Source organism: Ciona robusta, chromosome 6 (genome assembly GCF_009617815.1).
Source record: "Ciona robusta chromosome 6, ASM961781v2".
Classification (NCBI taxonomy): domain Eukaryota; kingdom Metazoa; phylum Chordata; class Ascidiacea; order Phlebobranchia; family Cionidae; genus Ciona; species Ciona robusta.
Window position 1 is genome coordinate 2,944,487 of NC_143240.1, and position 19,176 is coordinate 2,963,662.

Sequence of the window (19,176 nt, forward strand, 5' to 3'; positions counted from 1 at the left end):
GTTCGTTAGAATAGGATTTTGTGTAAAAATGCTGAGAAATATAATCAATGCTTCCTTCAGGTCCCAAATTCAAAGAAACAATTTAAAAACTCTCTCTTCTAAAAGATACAAGAGCATTTCTCCTTCAATTGACAAATTGCATTCGGAACTTTCTGCCATTGTCGGTGAAAAAAACGCTGTGTCATCTCTCGCTGCCAGGGAGCACCATAATCATGATGAGTCCCACCATACTGGAGGTAGCCCTGCTATTGTAGTGTGGCCAAACTCTGTCCAGGAGGTGTCAGAAGTGGCTAGAGCATGTTATCTAAATAGTGTACCTATGATACCATTCGGAACAGGCACTGGTTTAGAAGGTGGGGTTATACCAAAAACTGAATCAGTTACTGTGAACCTAACGAACATGGACGCCATTTCTGATCTCAATATCGAAGATTTTGATGTACGAGTGCAGCCAGGCGTGACAAGAAAAGCACTGAACCGTGAAATACGTAACACGGGGCTTTGGTTCCCTGTTGACCCTGGCGCAGATGCTTCAATCTGTGGTATGGTCGCTACTGGTGCTTCAGGTACAAATGCAGTCCGTTATGGTACGATTAAGCATAACGTACTTAACTTAGAAGTTGTACTCGCTGATGGGACAATTTTAAACACAGGCGGCTCCAAAAGACGCTGTAGAAAAAGTTCGGCAGGGTATAATCTAACAGAGTTATTTATTGGGTCTGAAGGTACATTAGGTTTTATAACTTCAGCTACTGTTAGATTACATGGGATGCCGGAATCTACTTTATCAGCAGTTTGTTCTTTTCCTTCTGTACAAGATGCAGTTAACACATCTATTCAAGTATTGCAATATTCAATTCCAATAGCGAGAATTGAGTTTCTAGACAACGTAGCTATCAAAGCTGTCAACAACTTCAGTAAACTGGAAAATAAAATAGCGCCGACACTTTTTTTGGAGTTCCATGGTTCTGAGGCTGGGGCAAAAGAACAGGTAAATCAGGTTGCTGAAATTGCTGCTGCGAATGGTGGCGCTCAATTTAAATGGGCTGAAACAGTAGAAGAAAGAAGCAAACTATGGCAGGCAAGACATGATACATTTTATGCATTATTGGCGCTAAAGCCTGGTAATAAAGGTTATAGTACAGACGTTTGCGTGCCAATTTCACAGCTACCTGCTGCTATAGAGCATTCTCTTAGCATAGTTGAGAAGTATGGTATTTTATGTGGTATAGCCGGCCATGTGGGGGACGGAAATTATCACTGTCTTTTGATGTTGGATTCTGACAACGAAAGCGAAGTTTTGAGAGCAAAAATGGCCGCTGAGGAAATTGGAAGAAAGGCTATTTTTCTAGGAGGGAGTTGTACAGGGGAGCATGGCATTGGGATCGGGAAAAGGGAGTTATTAAAAGAGGAAGTGGGATTGGAGACATTGAATGTCATGAAGGGGATCAAAAATGTCCTCGACCCCAGAAACCTTATGAATCCATTTAAAGTTATTTAATTTTCAAAAGTTCAGAAGAAAATTTAGTGCCAATTTACCATGCTAACAATAAAGGTTTTTATATATGGTTTCAGTGAGTGGGTATTTTAGTATAGTATTATGGCTTGTAAAAGTGGTAACTGTGAGGATGTACTTCTAATTTGAACAAATATATCCATACACCTATGTGTCTAAACTCAAATTTTATGAACTATATAATAATACACTGTACCAACATTAAACACTCATATGCAAAGTAATCATTAAGATATCTTTATGCTTTTTATGGCTGCCTGAAATTTTTTTTAAAGCTTTTAACTGATCATAAGTGCTATTTATGCATGTTTATACATTTCTAATTTATCACTATGCAAACGTTTATTGCAGGCATGGACTGTAATAGGTAGAAAACATATTAAATTGAAATTTTGTTGCCTATACTTTGCCCAAACAACATGAACGCAAGATTAAATGGATTTCTGGTGAATGAATTCCCAAAATACATCGTTTTCGTAAGTTTTTTCATGATTTAAATAACTGGACTAGACATACACTTTTATCCCATTTCTTTTCTGCCAAAAAAATGTGTAAAAAAATGGTAACATTCTATGTTTCAGCACCACAGTCTTAAATGTAAACCAACCATTACCTTGCTGTTAAGTGTCTACAAACAAGTAGAGTCAAAGTATATTGCATTTACCACATAAATCAATAAGGTTCGCTTTGTTATATGTGTAACTATATAAGTCACAGTGTCACCCCAGATTTTGTTAAACATTTAATAAAACTAACAGTACACAATAGCATTTCAACTTTTTACCCAAACTATGTTTTCCAGTTACTCTGGCTTGGCCTCAATGGTTTTTTGTTTGGCTACTACTACAATTTCTACAACACGAAAAAGACATTTTTCTACACTCGTGTTTTACTTGGGCCAGCTTTAGCTCTTGCCAGGGCTCCAGCGGCGTGCTTGAACCTCAACTGCTTGCTTGTCTTACTACCAGTCTGTAGGAATCTGCTGTCTCTGTTTAGAAAAGCATGTATGGTGGGTATTAGGGTTAACTAGTAGAGCACGACCGATTATCGGTTAGCCGATATATCGGCCGCATTTTTGGTGATTTACCGATTATCGGCAAGGGCAAAAAACGGCCGATATTATCGGCGCTAAGTAACCAGACGGCCAGCAACGTGCGTACGTAAGAATTAATGCAGAGCGATACCTTGTTCATAAAACGTAAACTCACTCGTATACCTAATTCAACTCGTTCGTAAAAATCTAACGTATTAAACTAGGTCAAAGCGTCTGATCACGCACCCACCACATGTCATGTTTATCAGGCGCGTGTAACGTCGAGGTTACTTTAGGTCACTTACGTGTTTTTACGCGTCTTTACGCGTCAACGTGATACACAAATAAACTGCATTAGCTGATAAATATAATGTTTGTTTAATGGAAGGGAGGTAAAATTTATTTGAAAAAATTACAAATTAACCAATTAAGTAATTACAAGTTCACTAATAACTAATTAATAATAATAATTAAGTCTTTTAGTTGATTTTTATTAGCTATATCAGATTTTTCCGTTTTATTCAGTCAAGTTTTTTAGGTGCACTAAAATATCGGTTATCGGCAACTGAAATTTACAAAATATCGGTATCGGTTCGAAAAAAGCAATATCGGTCGGGCTCTATTAACTAGTAGATTATTTGCATAAAAAACTTTAAAAATTTCCTCCCTAAGAAGCAACAAACTTTAAAAAATTGTGCAACTTTTAAAACAAGGGTGACATAATATGCTCTACAGACCAAAGTATATTAAGTGTCTATACAAACAAGCAGAGCCAAAGTATATGGCTTTCGCCACATTAATCAATGAGGTTCCCTATGTTTGATTACTATGAGTATAACTACATTTTGACAAGGTCATTCCAGACTAAAAAATTAAAAATCATAACGTTTATGATTAATAGTTTAAAACTTCCAGCGTTTCCATTTCAATTTATTATTTTCAGTGTTGCCCACGTCGAATTCGAAGGGTTTTGGATAAAAACATAAAGTTTCACAGAATGTGTGCTTATATGATTGTCCTCATGACATGTAAGTATATTAACATAACTAAACACTGGGTTCAAGGCTCGGCGCTGCTACCTTTGTTGGCATATGTGTTCTTGTGTAAGACACTTAGCAGCAATTGCTTCAACCTAGTAGTCACTATAATGGGTTGTCCAAATTATCAGACATACAGAAAAAATCACCCAAAAAAGTTACCTACATGAACATGATACCTCGTAAGCTTGCACAAATGAATGAAACTGAACATTAGTGTTATTTATTACAACTGTCGTTTTCAGGTTACATTCATTCATATATGGACATTTTAAAATCAGCTGAACCATTCCATTTTTTCTTAGTGATCCATTACTTTGCCCACTGTTTCAATGTGGATTTTTTCACCTCTGCTTATCAATCAAAAATCTTGGCTACGGACACACCAGCTATTATACAACAGAAGAAACTAATAGCAAAGCTAATTCAGATTGGAAATAATGGCAATGAAACATACTTAAATCCTATCAGAAAAAGCGTTGTAAGTTGAGATATATTTTAACTGTTTTGGCGTGATTTTTGTAGCATTTTTTTGCGAATTTAATGTAATTTTATCGCAAAAAAGTTAGACACACTTTCTTGTGAAACAGAGCTTTGTTTACTTCAAAAATGGGACGAGAAAATAGATTGAATAGGTGTCCCATCTACCCCACCCTACTATACATCAAAAACAGTAGCCTATCGTAACACAATCTCCCCTCCCATGATATGCATCACGAATGAAACTCCCGTGATTAGCAAACAATATAACCAACAATCACTAAAATGTCAGATAGTCATGAAAAATGACCCTAATAGTCATATCCTGAATGACCAACCACTTCCTGCTTTCCATGTTTACATTACAGCACACCCACACAACTTACACTGTTATATTATAGGAAACCCTTTAGCTTTGGTTTTCCTGTGGTTCTGTTTAACTGTTATTAGTGGTATAACATAAAACTAATAATAATAACAGTTTTCTTTTTTTCGCACCACAATGATATTGCCGTTAAGTCCAAGGACACAAGCACAAGACAGTAGCAGTGTCGAGCTTCGAACCCATCACCACTGGGCTAAAGGCAGACTTGCTAACCACTGTGCCATTAGCCAAATGTAAACATTATTTTTTCTTCAGTTTTCAGTTGGTGCTGTGTTCCTACTAACTGGTGGTTGGACCGGCGTTATTATAACTCTCAGTCTTTTCTTTATGGTTACGTCGTCCCTGGAATTTATTCGGAGATCCTATTTTGAAGTATTTTGGTTCACACACCACTTGTTTATTGTTTTCTATGGATTTCTTGTCGTGCACGGGATATCGTGAGTACTTATGATCGGGTTTGAAAATTTAATGAATTTTGTACATTTTTTTCACGAAAATTTAAGTAGAAACATAAGATTCATTTGTAAAATTAAATGAGTGTTCTAAGTTGTGAAGTTTATGTTCATGAATCATGTGGTTTTATGAGTACTTAGGATCGTGAAATATAGTTTAGAGTTTTGTGAGGCATGACATGAATTTAAATATTTAATATTGTGTGCTATGTACTTTACAATTCAAGAGTTTAATGAGTTAAAGGTTTATATGAATTCCGTAAATATCAAAAAAAATTGTTTTACCCCCAAAAATTTTCCCCTATTTCAACACAGAATGCAGGTCAGGGGTCAAACCCCCCAAAGTTTAACAGTTCATGACCCCATTCGATGCAGCACCATAGACCCCGCCACATGGCCCCAGAATAATTGCCCCACCCCAGTTTTTGCCGGCAGTCCCCCAATGGTAAGCCCCAACTTTAACCCAAGATGTTAATTTTGAATATTTTATAAGACATATATATATGGAACACCTTTAGCACATAATATCCAAATATTTTGACTGTTTTTCAACAACTAACAACAGTATATGGGAGTTAAGAGGATACGGTTTTATAATATCTTAATGGTCTTTGTTAGCTACCAAATGGGATGTGAAAATAGAATGAAAGGGTGTCCCATCTTTTCCCACCCCACTATACTAATTCTGCATTAATTTAAAAAAGTCATTGCCTCATGTTCACTGCAAAGTTACTTGTGAAAGGTTATATTTAAAAATACATTCAGTAAAAAAAATTGTAGCTTTTTGAAAACCATTAAAAGGTATGTAATTTTCAAACTTCATATACATACTTTATTGTTACCCCAAAAGGCTCAAATCAAGCTTATTTCCTATACCTAATTTACACACAGACATGGAAATGGGTGATAGCTCCAATGGTATTATACGTAATTGAACGCATAATACGACTTGTACGATTTAACCAGCAAGTAGAAGTTTTAAAGGTTGGTCCAAAATAACTGTGATAACTATATCTGTTCTATGTGTTCGAGGTTCCGCAGCGTGGCACGGCATGGGGCCTAGGATTTAGGCCACAATTGACTCATTATCCAATATAACTATATCTGTTTCTGTGATAACTATATTTGTTTTGCCTAAATGGCCGATTTGTACCCCAAAAAAGTAATAATTTCTTGCCTAAAATGGCATCAGGATTTTTTTTTGCAAAACAAATATTATAAAAATGCCTTTTCATTGGATTTTTTTGGTTAAATATTTTATAGCACTTAAGTTTAGTCTAAAATTTATTCACTTTATTGTTTCTTACCAACTTTTAATCCACAGGTTATAAAACACCCTTCTCGTGTGCTAGAAATACAAATGAGAAAAAAAGGATTTTTTGCAGAAGTTGGCCAGTATGTGTTTATAATGTGTCCCCAGTTATCTCAACTTGAGTGGCATCCTTTTACTCTTACATCTGTAAGTTCATAAATATGTGTTCTAGTTATATTGATACTGTTAGGCTTATGTGTCTCTGGGCAAGGCACCTAACGCAAATACTCCAACCTAGTGGTTACTAACATCACCAACAAATATTTGGTGTCTGCTTCTAGCCCAGAGTTTATGGATACGAAGCTCGATGCTGCTACAATTGTTGGCGTGTGTATATCCGTGGCAAGACCCTTTGTCCAACCCAGTGGTTACCTATGGGTTGTTCAAATTATCAGAAAACAATTTCCAACACATTTACATATGTGATAACTTGTAGGCGGGCACAAGGTGCATAAAACAGAACACCCTTATTAACAAGACTGTCGTTGCCCTACCTCACAAGGATAAACAAGTTTTATTCATTCATATCTATATCTATATACATACCAGGTACCACATAGTGGACCACGTAAAGATAAATAAGTTACATTCGTTAATATATAGGTGTATACATAACTAACTATATACCTACCATGTATTGTATATACTATGTGTTATACATACCATGTATTATACAGGCACCAGAAGAAGATTACTTCAGCATCCATGTACGTATTGTAGGTGATTGGACAACTGGTTTGAGTAAAGTACTTGGAGCTGATGAAGCTGGCAATGAGGTAATGTAGAAAAATATATTAAAATGATTATAACAAAAATAATTTTTATTTAAATTTTTTTTTTGTTATGGTACAATATGATTTTTGTTTTTTTTTTTAAAGCAATAAAAGCTAGAACAGTCTTTATCTTTATAACAAGGGTGTTCTTTTCATACATCTCGTGCTCGCTTACGATTTACCACATTTATGTAACTTTGTGGATGAATGACTAATTTTTGACAGAATAAACAATACAAGAAAGCCAAGCTCGAATGAGCTCGGCGTATTAAACTAATTAGCATAATATTATTTTACCATTTTTACTACAATGTGCTCAAAAACACAAAATTCTGACCCTAGGTTCAGCCCTCATGGAAAATGCCAAGGCTTGCAATAGATGGTCCTTTTGGTACAGCCAGTGAGGATGTATTTAACTATCCTGTTGCTATTTGTGTGGGTTCTGGTATTGGTGTGACTCCGTTTGCATCCCTGCTTAAGTCAGTGTGGTAAGTACTGTGTATTTATGTTGTACCTTATGCTCCTGTCGAGTTATAACATGGGTGTCTTCTTATACACCAAACACACATGGTGTATTCATACACCTCATGCTAACTGTCAAGTTATAACATGGGTGTCTTCTTATACACCAGACACACATGGTGTATTCATACACCTCATGCTCACTGTCAAGTTATAACATGGGTGTCTTCTTATACACCAGACACACATGGTGTATTCATACACCTCATGCTCACTTTCAAGTTATAACATGGGTGTCTTCTTATACACCAGACACACATGGTGTATTCATACACATCATGCTCACTGTTGAGTTTTAACATGGGTGTCTTCTTATACACCAGACATACATGGCGTATTCATACACCTCAGTCCTAAATTTATTCGACAGCGAGCATGAGGTGAATCAATAACTTAAATTCTCCACTCAGGTATAAAAACTTAAACCCAGAGCACGAAATGGTTTTGAAAAAAGTTTATTTTTTCTGGATTTGCCCCGAAACTCATGCTTTCGAGTGGTTTGGTGATCTGCTTAAGTACTTGGAGAGACAGCTGACTGAGATTGGCCGACAGGACTTGATCGAGTATCATATTTACTTGACAAGGGGTTGGGACCATAAGCAGGTTAGTTGTCAGGTTGTCACAGAAATGCTGTAACTCTTACTGTTAAATTTTGGCAAAAAGTTATATATTTTTGTTGGCGGGGGAAAATTAGCCCATGTCCCAAATTTCAGGGGTATATGTCCCAAATTTTAAATATCTCACTTAAGACGTTTCTTTCATAGAATAGTATTTTGTTTCACAATTAAAAAAATTATAATATTGTATAAAAATTTAAAATTTCTAAATTGACTGGAAAATTACGGAAACTTTTCAGGCCAAGGCAATCTATGCACATGAAGAAGACACCCATGATGTTATAACTGGACTTGAGCAGAAAACAAACTATGGAAGACCAAACTGGGACGAAATATTCAGTAAAACTGCACGTGATTACCCCAATACCCATATTGGGGTATTTTTCTGTGGGGTAGCTGCTCTTTCCGCAAAAGTAAGTGTTTTATGGTCATTTTAATACAAAGATATAAATAATTTACAAAGAAAATTGCAAAACATGATTAAAATCTATTTTAAGGTCTCTAAAAATTACACAATTGTAATAGGTGGAGTAAAAAAATTCTGATTTTATTTTGCAAAGCATGACTAAATCTCAATATACAGTTCCTAGACATTACACAAGTGTAAAAACTCTTATAAAATATAAAAAAAAAATAAAAAAAATAAAAAAAAAGTAAAAAATCTTTTATTTAAAATTGTTTAAAAATATCATTTTTTAGCTCCACAAAATGAGCAACAAGCATTCAGGAGGTGGTGTCTACTTCCATTATAACAAGGAAAACTTCTAAACACCCTGCTACATTATCAATTCAAACTGCCGACACTGCAAGGCACAAGTCATACAAATTCACAACCATTTTTTGTGGGATAATATTTTACAGATTTAGGTTTTTATCAGTAAAATAGCTTTTCTGTATGCTTTCATACACTACTACCACAAACCTTTACATTTTAAATCCCAATGCCCAATATTTTGCCATTCCTTTTGCACTCATGTTTTAAACAATTATAATGAGTTATTGCCTCAAATTTGTAAATTTTGTTGAAATTATTCTGTTACATATACAGTATTTTAAATTTACACAAGTGTAAAATTTCAGGGAATTATATTTTACAGTATCTTTTAAATATTTCATGCATTTTTTTTCACATGGTTTTCTGTTTGTATTTCACATGATTTTAATATCATTATCGTTTCATGATGTGCCTTAACTAGAAATATTATAATCAACTTATACTAATTCTGTGTTTACCCAACAATTTTTTTCCAATTTTTTCACATATTTTTTCATTTGGCAATTACATATTCTTATTCTGGTACTTATTGCTAAATTTGTTATGTTGCCCAAATATTGCCCAAATTTTTACTAAAATTGCATACATTGCGTACTATTATTGCCAGAAAAGTGATTCATGTGTAAAAATCTATAAAATATCTATAATTTTTCATACTATGTCAAATTAGGAAGCATTTTTGATGTAATTTTGTCCGAAAAAATGTCCGAAAAAAATTTTTTTTAACTGTTATATACTACTATATTATAACAACAACACATTTACATTTTTTTTAATTGCTGAAAAGTGTTTTTTTCATAAAAATGTATTGTCAAAGCAGCTTGCCATATTATGATTATAAGCATTTAAAACTGTTTTCATTACTATTTACTTATTTATTTAGTCGTTTATTACCCTACTATACAATACAGCGCTCTCTTGTATTCAGCTAAATTTTAACGAGTCATTGTAAATCATCATGTGACATTTTATGCTGTGTCATCAGTTTTATTTTACAACCAATTCAAATGCAATAGGTACTCAAAGCCTAGAAATTATGTTTTTTACGCTGTTCAAATTTGATTTAAAAAAGTTTCTGTTTTGTAATATTCCAACTCAGTTATTTTTGTACGTGTTAATGTGTTATAAATGATCAATTTTAGAAAAAAGTGCATTTTTCTGACAGTAACAGTTTTTCCTTTTTCGTAACTAATTTTCCGTTATTTTCTTATAACCCATTACGAGTACAGTGTATTTGCTATATGGTATTGCTAAAACTTAATATAAAAAAGCAGAGGCAAAAATACCTGTACTTAAAATCAGGAATCTATTCTTTACCTCTTAATTTAACTTTACCAGATGCATATGCACTGTACTATAAAACTTACAACGTGCACTTATACAGGAATAGGTTTTAGAAAAATGGGGTATTTTAGCTTGTTCATTTTAACTGTTGCCCTGACACACTGTGTGTATGGATTTAATTTTTACCAAAATTTGAAGTTTGCGCACAAGTTTGAATCCAGTAAACAAGATAGTGCGAATGATCGTTGGATAGAACAACGACTAAATAACTTCGATGGTGCTAATGTTCATACTTGGAAACAGGTAAGATGAATTGTTTTGTTCTTTGTATAGTGAAATGTGTGTGTCTTGTACATAATTTTTGTTTTAAATTGACGGTGAGCATGAGGTGTATGAATACACCATGTGTGTCTGGTGTATAAGAAGACACCCATGTTATAACTTAACAGTAAGCATTAGGTGTATGAATACACCATGTGTGTTTGGTGTATAAGAAGACACCCATGTTATAACTTGACAGTGAGCATAAGGTGTATGAATAAACCATGTGTGTCTGGTGTATAAGAAGACACCCATGTTATTACTTGACAGTGAGCATGAGGTGTATGAATACACCATGTGTGTCTGGTGTATAAGAAGACACCTATGTTATAACTCAACAGTAAGCATGAGGTGTATGAATACACCATGTGTGTCTGGTGTATAAGAAGACACCCACGTTATAACTTGACAGTGAGCATAACTGCATAAGGTGTATGAATACACCATGTGTGTTTGGTGTATAAGAAGACACCCATGTTATAACTTGACAGTGAGCATGAGGTGTATGAATACACCATGTGTGTCTGGTGTATAAGAAGACACCCATGTTATAACTTGACAGCGAGCATGAGGTTAATGAGTACAACATGTATGTTTGGTGTATAAAAAGACACCCATGTTATACTTTGACAGCGAGCATAAGTCTAACTATTTTAATATTTCAGAGATATTTCGCAAACAACCAATTCTCAACCCCCAACGGCCCCGTATTTCTTAGCATTGGGGGTGAAGGACCCGCTGGATATATTTGGATGACTAAAGGTCACTGGGTAACGATGGGTAAACAAACCGGTGCAATGCTGTTTATGATTGAACATAGGTTTTATGGAAAAAGTCACCCAACTCCGTGAGTATTTTGGAAAAAAAACTAGAAAATTTTTACTGTTACATGATTTTTTGCAAGGTTTATGTTATAGAACGAATTCATTATTTATAAAATCTTTATAGTTTTATTCTCTAACTGCAAAGATTTGCTTATTTTAATAATTGACGCCTAATATTCGCATTTAACTTAACACAATCATGTTTTAAATGTTTCACAAAAAAAATTTTTTCAGTGATGCCAGCTTGGAAAGTTTGAGTGTTTTAAGCAGTGAACAAGCTCTTGCTGATATTGCAAACTTTATAACGAACATCACTGCAGATTACAAACTTGCTGGCAGAAAATGGATTGTTTTTGGAGGTTCTTATTCTGGTAAGATTAAAACTTAGTGGTTATATAAGCTAAAAGAGATCTTCTAGCAAATGTTTGTTTTGTGACCTTAAAGGACTGACATTTCATCTGAGATACCACAAAACTTCATCAGGATTTGTGTTCGGTATCTTTACAAAAACTTTAAAGATTTTTAAAAATGTTTTTAAGTATAGTGGCTGTTATATATGAATAAAACTGACCAAAAATTCATCATCTGTATTTAAACATTTCTAGGTTCATTGGCAATATGGGCAAGGTACAAGTATCCACATTTAATATCTGGAGCAGTTTCAGCGAGCGCGCCTCTTCATCCTATTGTTAACTTTGATGGTGGGTTGGATACGTTGTTTGTTGTGGGTTTGGAAGGTGTATGAATACAACATGTGTGTCTGGTGTATAAGAAGACACCCATGTTATAACTTGACAGTGAGCATGAGGTGTATGAATACACCATGTGTGTCTGGTGTATAAGAAGACACCCATGTTATAACTGGACAGTGAGCATGGGGTGTATGAATACAACATGTGTGTCTGGTGTATAGGAAGACACCCATGTTATAACCTGACAGTGAGCATGAGGTGTATGAATACACCATGTGTGTCTGATGTATAAGAAAACACCCATGTTATAACTCGACAGTGCGCATAAGGTGTATAAAACACCTAAGTTATACATTATGTATCTATTCTTTATTGTGTATAAGTAGACACAATATTATAACTCGACTGCCGACAGTGAGCATGAGGTGTAAACACATCTGCCCCACAGGTTACCAAGAAGTTGTACAAAGATCATTACAAACCCTCGGCAGCCCAAAGTGTGTCCAAAACTTAGCGAACGCAACAACAGAAATCACAAGCCTCATGAAAACTACTGCGGGTCGAAAAATTTTAACTTCCGAGTTTAATTTGTGCCACGCGCTGAGTGACGATGTTTTAGATAATCAATATTTTCAAGAATCTGTCGCCGGCAGCATTCAAGATGTTGTACAGTATAACAGGGATAATATGTGAGTCTTTCTGTTTTAGATGTGGAAATTTCGTGGGGTGGGACAGGGTGTTCTGTTTCATAAACTTAGTGACTGATTACGATACTAAGTATGTAACTTTCTGGTAATTTTTTTCTGGTACGTTTTTTATAATATTGGCTGACAAGTTGGATACCCCATAAGGAGCCACCAGGTTGGAGCAATTGGCGTTAAGTGTCTGGCTCAGTTAAGTTTTGAACCTATACCCGTTTACTTGTTGCAGGCATTTTGAAGGTCACGGTCCTGCTTTTAATATTTCCTATATATGTCATATACTGAATGATGTGAATCTCGGTAGCCCATTGAAGAGATATGCTGAAATAAACAGAGAGACTTTAAAGGAGTCAAATGTTTCGTGTCTCGACTCAAGCTATCAAAAGTAATTAGAATCATGCTTGTTTAATAAATTGTTTAATTATATGAAAAGTAATTATAGCCTTTTTTTAACCATTTTTGTAGATTTTTTAATTTTTCAGTTTTAATTGGATGCTTTCTACTGTTTTTAGATTTGAAATGTACATAACATAAATACTATTTATCTCTTCCAATACAGTAGGAAAGATTAATTAAAATAAATAAAACAAATTTTAAATTAAGAAAATTAATAAAATTTTAAAAGTTTAAACTAATAGAATTTTTATATTTAAATAAAAGAATTGCCAAATTTTAACACAAACTTTTTTTAGATTTGTTTCTGACACAAAAGCAACTTCTTGGGATAAAGCGACCGGCATGCGACAATGGTTATACCAAACATGCACAGAATTTGGTTGGTTTCAGAGTTCTGATTCTACGCACCAACCATTCAAAGGATTTCCTTTGAAATTTTCGATCCAACAATGCCAAGATATTTTTGGGATACCTTCTGAAATCATTTACAAAGGTGTGCAGAGGTCAACGGAAAATTACGGAGGTCTTTCCGTCGCTGGTCTAGTTACCAATGTAACTTTATATAATGGGTTAATAGATCCATGGTCTGATGTTTCATATATGGCGGGAAATTTGAATTTAAATCCAGAGAATACTCTGTTGAGGTGAAAATTTTTACAGTATCTTATTTTGTAGTTTAATGTGTTTTTAGCAAATATTCTAAAAACAATTTACTAATTATTATGTTTTTTTAAAACTTCTCTGTAATTATATAAAATTTAAAGTTATTTTAATGAATTTGACTTTTTCATGCAAAAACTATCAAAATATTTTTTATTTAAAATAAATTTCCTTTAATTTCACACCTACAGACCCAAACGAAATGTTCTTTCTATGTCCAAATCACGAACCGATGTGGGTATAGTGAGTCTCATAGTACCAAATACTGCGCATTGTGCTATCATGTATCCAGCTTCTGATAAAGACTCGATTTACCTCAAAAAAGCGAGATTAGACGTGGAAAATGCGGTGAAAGAATGGCTTGGCATGTAATGTAAGTAAATTCAATCTTATTTAAAGTAAATTCAAATTTTTTTAAACAAATTCAATCTTTTTTAAAGTAAATTCAAATTTTTTTAAACAAATTCAATCTTTTTGAAAATACATTCAAATTTTTTTAAACAAAATCAATATTTTTGAAAATACATTCAAATTTTTTTAAACAAATTCAATCTTTTTGAAAATACAATTAAATTTTTTTAAACAAATTCAATCTTTTTTAAAGTAAATTTAATCTTTTTGAAAGTAAATTCAGTATTTTTAAGCACTTCCCAGCCACGGAAAGATAAAAAAGTTACATTCATTCATATTTTGTAACTCAAATTGTACCAATTAAATAGTTACAACATATGTTATACATGTATAGATATACTAGATTCGGCATTGGGCATGAGGTGCATACATCGAGCACACACTTTAAACACATATGCGCACAGCAGCACTTTTATTTTATTTTATTTTTTTAATTTTACACCTTTTTTATACTTTGCCTCTGCACAAAAAACTATCTTTTATTTTGTTTCTATTTCCAGATATATGATTTCTACTGCCACACAGCCAGAGCAGATTCACTTATATTATTTATCATTTCTTTATTTATTTGTATGATCTCTATAGATTTTAAATCTCATATCTTTATGTACACAATATCACCACTGACGATATATGTCATTTCCCATAAAAAATTACGACAAACAGCAAAAATAATTTTAAAACTGAATTTTTTCAATATAAATATTACATGCAAAGAGACATGCTGAATCTAAAACAGTTTTTTTTATTAAATAAAATTACTTTACTATATATTTGCAGCATTTTACATACAATTGAATTGTATTATCATACATACAAAATACCCGAAGCATAATACTGTAGAGTATGTGTCTGTATTGAATACAACAGACTAGGAAGTTTAACTTTAGAAGTGCAATTTATTATATTAATATGTGACGTTTTTTTGGAATAATATTTTCTTAAGAAACATAAGTACTGTGGTCAAGAAAATGTCATATGTGTTTTATTTCAACAAGTGATTTTAAGAGTGATTTTTCATGTTTTTGTTGATTTCAAATGTCTCTATTTGTCTTGTGTGATATTTTGATGGGCTTTCAGATTTAAAATCATCATTCTGCATATGTGTATTCATCTATATCACATGTATTGTGTATTTATGCACCTCATGCTCACTGTCCAGTTATAACATGGGTGTCTTACTGTCTTCTTATACACCAGACACACATGTTGTATTCATACACCTCATGCACAGTGTCGAGTTATAACATAGGTGTCTTCTCATACATCAGACACACATGGTGTATTTATACACCTCATGCTTACTGTCAAGTTATTAAGTGTCTTATTTGTAGACCAGGCATAGGTTAAATCTGGAATGAATGTAACTTATTTATCCTCACTTGACACCTGGTGTACACTTACGAGTTACCCAGATGTAACTTTGGAGTTTTTTCTAAAAGTTAGAGTTTTTTTTAAAAGCAAAAATTTGAGTTGCATATTAGGTTTTCACGTAATGGGCAAATTCTGGCCTAACTCATAGGACGCCTTAACATGCCTCGCTGTAGCACCTCACCCATATAGAATAAAATCGTTGGTGCTGTACAGTTGCGAACAAAATTTAACACATTTAACAGTAATCATGTTTAATAAATATCCACCATTATATTCAATGATAAATATACAAGTAGAATAGAGCTGGTATAAGTGACATAGGTACAAGAACACGGCATATCATTTATAGCACCTTAATGTTTTATTTTTGACGTATATGATGCCAAAAATTTGGCAATCATTTAAGTTAACCAAATTTTAACAAATGCGTGTAATATCGTTATTTTCTTCAAATTTTTCGTAATTTGTAGCTTGGTTTACAACTAATGACGTCAAACTGCTGGCTTGACTTGGAAGGAAGATGGGTAGAAAGTACTTGAACGACTAGTGAGACCGTTTCTAGTAATGCCGAAATATTTTTGAACACCTGTTGTTTTTTCTATCTTTACAAGACCGCCCGTTGCTGAAAAGTAAGTGAGTATTTACTGGGTGTTACGGTTATACTACGGTCGTGTTATAACTTGACAGTGAGCATGAAGTGTATGAACACACCATGTGTGTCTGGTGTATAAGTAGACACCCATGCTACAACTGGACAGTGAACATTAGGTATACAGATAGGAGTATATGATGTAACATGTTCAATGTTACAACGCAAACACAAAAGCGCACCCGTATTGTAACAGAACAACCGTGTTATAACGATTGTCATTTACCCGCCATTCGAGGATAAATAAGTTACATTCAATGCACTTACCGTTTAAATTTCCACTGTGTATCGCCGCTTGGCAGATTCGTGAGTCTCCAGTGTAAACTAAAAACCCCCATAGTTTTAAAGATGCGATGGTCAGGTTATTGCAGTTAGCCGGACACAAAGCGAGGTATTTTCCGGCCCAGATGTTTTTGTCTTGTGTGACACAATCGACTAAAAGTAATGTAAAAGGTGTTAAACGCCGCTGTTACCATTATGGGCGTATATGTGTCTTTTGTGTAAGACACTTATCGGCAGTTGCTCCAACCCAGTGGCCGCTTAATGGGCTGTCTAAATTGTTAGTTATGCGTTAAAATAACAAGAAACCAATCACCCACAAAGTTGCATACGTGGTAACCCGTAAGCAGACGTATAAAACTACGACTGCCATTACCCCGGCACGTGAAAATAAATAGTTTACATTCATACATATACACATGCGAAAACTTGACAGTGGCCATGAGGTATATAGTAGGGTAGAGGAAGATGGGACACCTTTAGCACATGCTATCTAAATATCCTGGTCGTGTTTTAAACAATTAACAACTGTCTTAGAATTCTGTGTATGTTTTTCGTTTACTACTAAATGGGACGAGAAAATAGAATGATAAGGTGTCCCATCTTCCCCCTACCTACTATATGTTAACACATTAAACGCAAAAGATCAAATCCATGCAACATAATTACCTCGCACTACAGGTTGAAGCTGTAATTTAATCTGATCGACCAATTCTGCAATTTAAAATCGTTATTTATTGACTTAATCGTAATACATATACATAGTCTATTTTAGCAAGCGCACCTGCCTCTAGTCCACAGGTTACAGGTTCGAGGCTCGACGCTGCTACCATTGTAGGCGTATACGTGCTTAACGGCAATTGCTCCGACACAGTAGTCACTTATGGGTTGTCTAAATTTTTAACCGCCATACATTCTAAAGCGAGCACGAGGTGTTTGAAACAAAACACTATAACGACTGTTGTTACCCCGACAAACGTTGGTAAATAAGTTACATTCATTCACTTATTTCTTTACTTTGAATAGCGAGTATAGAAGCCATAATACTACTCTTGAATGTAGTTACGTTCCCAAAGCTGCTCTTTATTACGTCATTAATCAAGTTTGTGACGTTTGATGACGTCAAAGGGGGAGGGTCACCTCTAGCAGTAGCTGTAAAAAATATTTATTTTTTTTTACATTATTAACGGTAATATAACCCATATATGGATAAAACAGAAGCATATACAAAATTTGTTTAATAAAGGCGTGGCCCGTTATATACTCTGCTGTACAAACAATATAATGTATAGTAGGGTGGGGGAAGATGGGACACCTTTAATACATAATATCCAAATAGCCTGATCGTGTTTTAAACAATTAATAACGGTCTGTGGAAGTCGTGAGGATACGGTTTTATAATTAATTGAATGTTCTTTGTTTACTACCAAATAGAAAGAGAAAACTAAACTAAAAGGTGTCCCATCTTCCCCCGCCTTACTATAACATACCATTTAAATAATAGAGTTCTAATCGTAAAAGTGTGCGCGTATAATTTAATAAACTATTTGACTAAATAATATAAAAGTTTCAACCGAAAGAAAAAAAAATGTAAAAACCTAAATAATGTATTAACTAATTAATTAAATTACATTAAAGTTTTAAGCCAGCGTTTCCCTCGTACTTTGAGAGTAAATAAGCTGCCACTTAAAATCCACATTCTTTAAAAGAACAGAACACTTGTGCCAATTGTAGTACTTTAGTAGACATTAAACAACTCGTTGCCAAAAAGCTAGCGCATTCTTCGCATTAAATATAACTGATGTAATAAGTTGTTTTCGCTTTTTATTAAATGAATCAAAAAGGCGATATTACATATTGGGGGTAAATCTGATAAGCACCTTTTTAAAAAGGGTAAAGCATACAAAAAAGTACAAGAACCAGTGTTCTGGGCAGTGAAAAATAGTTTATATATACTTACCACATCTTGGGTTACATGTTTTGGAACAATACTGGTCTTGATAATATTGTAAACTACAAAAGCCAGCAGTTTGCTTTGCGGCACAAAAACTGTTAGTTTGCGTGTCCACACAGTTTAGATCTGCACCATAATATTGAAGTTTAGACTTGTAAGTAGCAAGAAAAATATCAAATATTCAAATATTGTAAAACGCAAGCACACATGAGATATGTTACAAACGAGGTATAGTAGGGTTGGGTAAAGATGGGACACCTTTAGCATACAATGTCCAAAAACAATTAACTGCGATTTAAGGGAGTCGTCAGGATTTTATAAATGTTTTTTTTCCTTAAGTGTTCTTTGTTTATTACTACATGCGACAATAAAATAGATTAAAAAGGTATCCAATCTTTCCCCTCCCTACTATAAAAAATAATTTTAACTCTTACCTTGCCCGCTTGAAAACAGGGAAAATGCCAGAACTAACAAAATTATAAACAAGTTTTCTGCCATGGTTTTGTCTATACACTAGTACCTGTATAGCGTAGCAACAGTCTGTATTATATTCAGTAATACTTGAGTTTAAAATGAGGAAACATTCGCTTAACACCGGAAAAAAACTATGCCATTTTCGATATTTTTAGGCCAAAAAACTGAAACATTTTTTTCTCACGTTCTTGTTTAACGGTGATTTTTTTGCCACAGTTTAAGCTGTATGGCTTTAATGCTGCTTTATATCTGGAT

At 34.0% G+C, this 19,176-nt stretch overlaps 4 protein-coding genes across 5 annotated transcripts; 3 read left to right on the forward strand and 1 right to left on the reverse strand.

Annotated features, from left to right (window-relative positions):
* Positions 1-28: 28 nt before the first annotated feature.
* LOC149734956 (D-lactate dehydrogenase, mitochondrial-like) lies at positions 29-1,867 on the forward strand. Its single transcript, XM_089880270.1, has one exon. It carries the CDS (start codon positions 29-31, stop codon positions 1,499-1,501), a length of 1,473 nt encoding a protein of 490 aa, XP_089736396.1. The 3' UTR covers positions 1,502-1,867.
* LOC149734957 (NADPH oxidase 2-like) lies at positions 1,853-10,289 on the forward strand. The gene is made up of 13 exons (XM_089880257.1): positions 1,853-1,992; positions 2,319-2,525; positions 3,493-3,577; positions 3,892-4,067; positions 4,707-4,888; positions 5,219-5,348; positions 5,795-5,887; positions 6,228-6,362; positions 6,893-6,991; positions 7,331-7,476; positions 7,921-8,113; positions 8,367-8,540; positions 8,827-10,289. The coding sequence occupies exons 1-13, from the start codon at positions 1,936-1,938 to the stop codon at positions 8,893-8,895; spliced, it is 1,746 nt and encodes a 581-aa protein (XP_089736383.1). The 5' UTR covers positions 1,853-1,935; the 3' UTR covers positions 8,896-10,289.
* On the forward strand, positions 10,241-16,148 carry LOC149734958 (putative serine protease K12H4.7). 2 transcript variants are annotated; one of them, XM_089880263.1, is made up of 9 exons: positions 10,241-10,489; positions 11,173-11,354; positions 11,566-11,702; positions 11,937-12,032; positions 12,472-12,712; positions 12,954-13,109; positions 13,417-13,764; positions 13,972-14,153; positions 16,036-16,148. In XM_089880263.1, exons 1-8 carry the CDS (start codon positions 10,241-10,243, stop codon positions 14,150-14,152), a joined length of 1,590 nt encoding a protein of 529 aa, XP_089736389.1. In that variant the 3' UTR covers position 14,153; positions 16,036-16,148. The 2 variants fall into 2 exon arrangements, with proteins under 2 accessions (XP_089736389.1, XP_089736388.1); XM_089880262.1 differs by lacking the exon at positions 16,036-16,148 and adding an exon at positions 14,692-15,292.
* Positions 15,908-18,960, reverse strand: LOC149734959 (vitrin-like). Its single transcript, XM_089880329.1, has 6 exons — positions 18,882-18,960; positions 18,454-18,573; positions 17,511-17,645; positions 17,163-17,207; positions 16,482-16,649; positions 15,908-16,187 (listed from the first exon to the last, which is right to left on the reverse strand). The coding sequence occupies exons 1-6, from the start codon at positions 18,943-18,945 to the stop codon at positions 16,057-16,059; spliced, it is 663 nt and encodes a 220-aa protein (XP_089736455.1). The 5' UTR covers positions 18,946-18,960; the 3' UTR covers positions 15,908-16,056.
* Between the last annotated feature and the right edge of the window lie 216 nt (positions 18,961-19,176).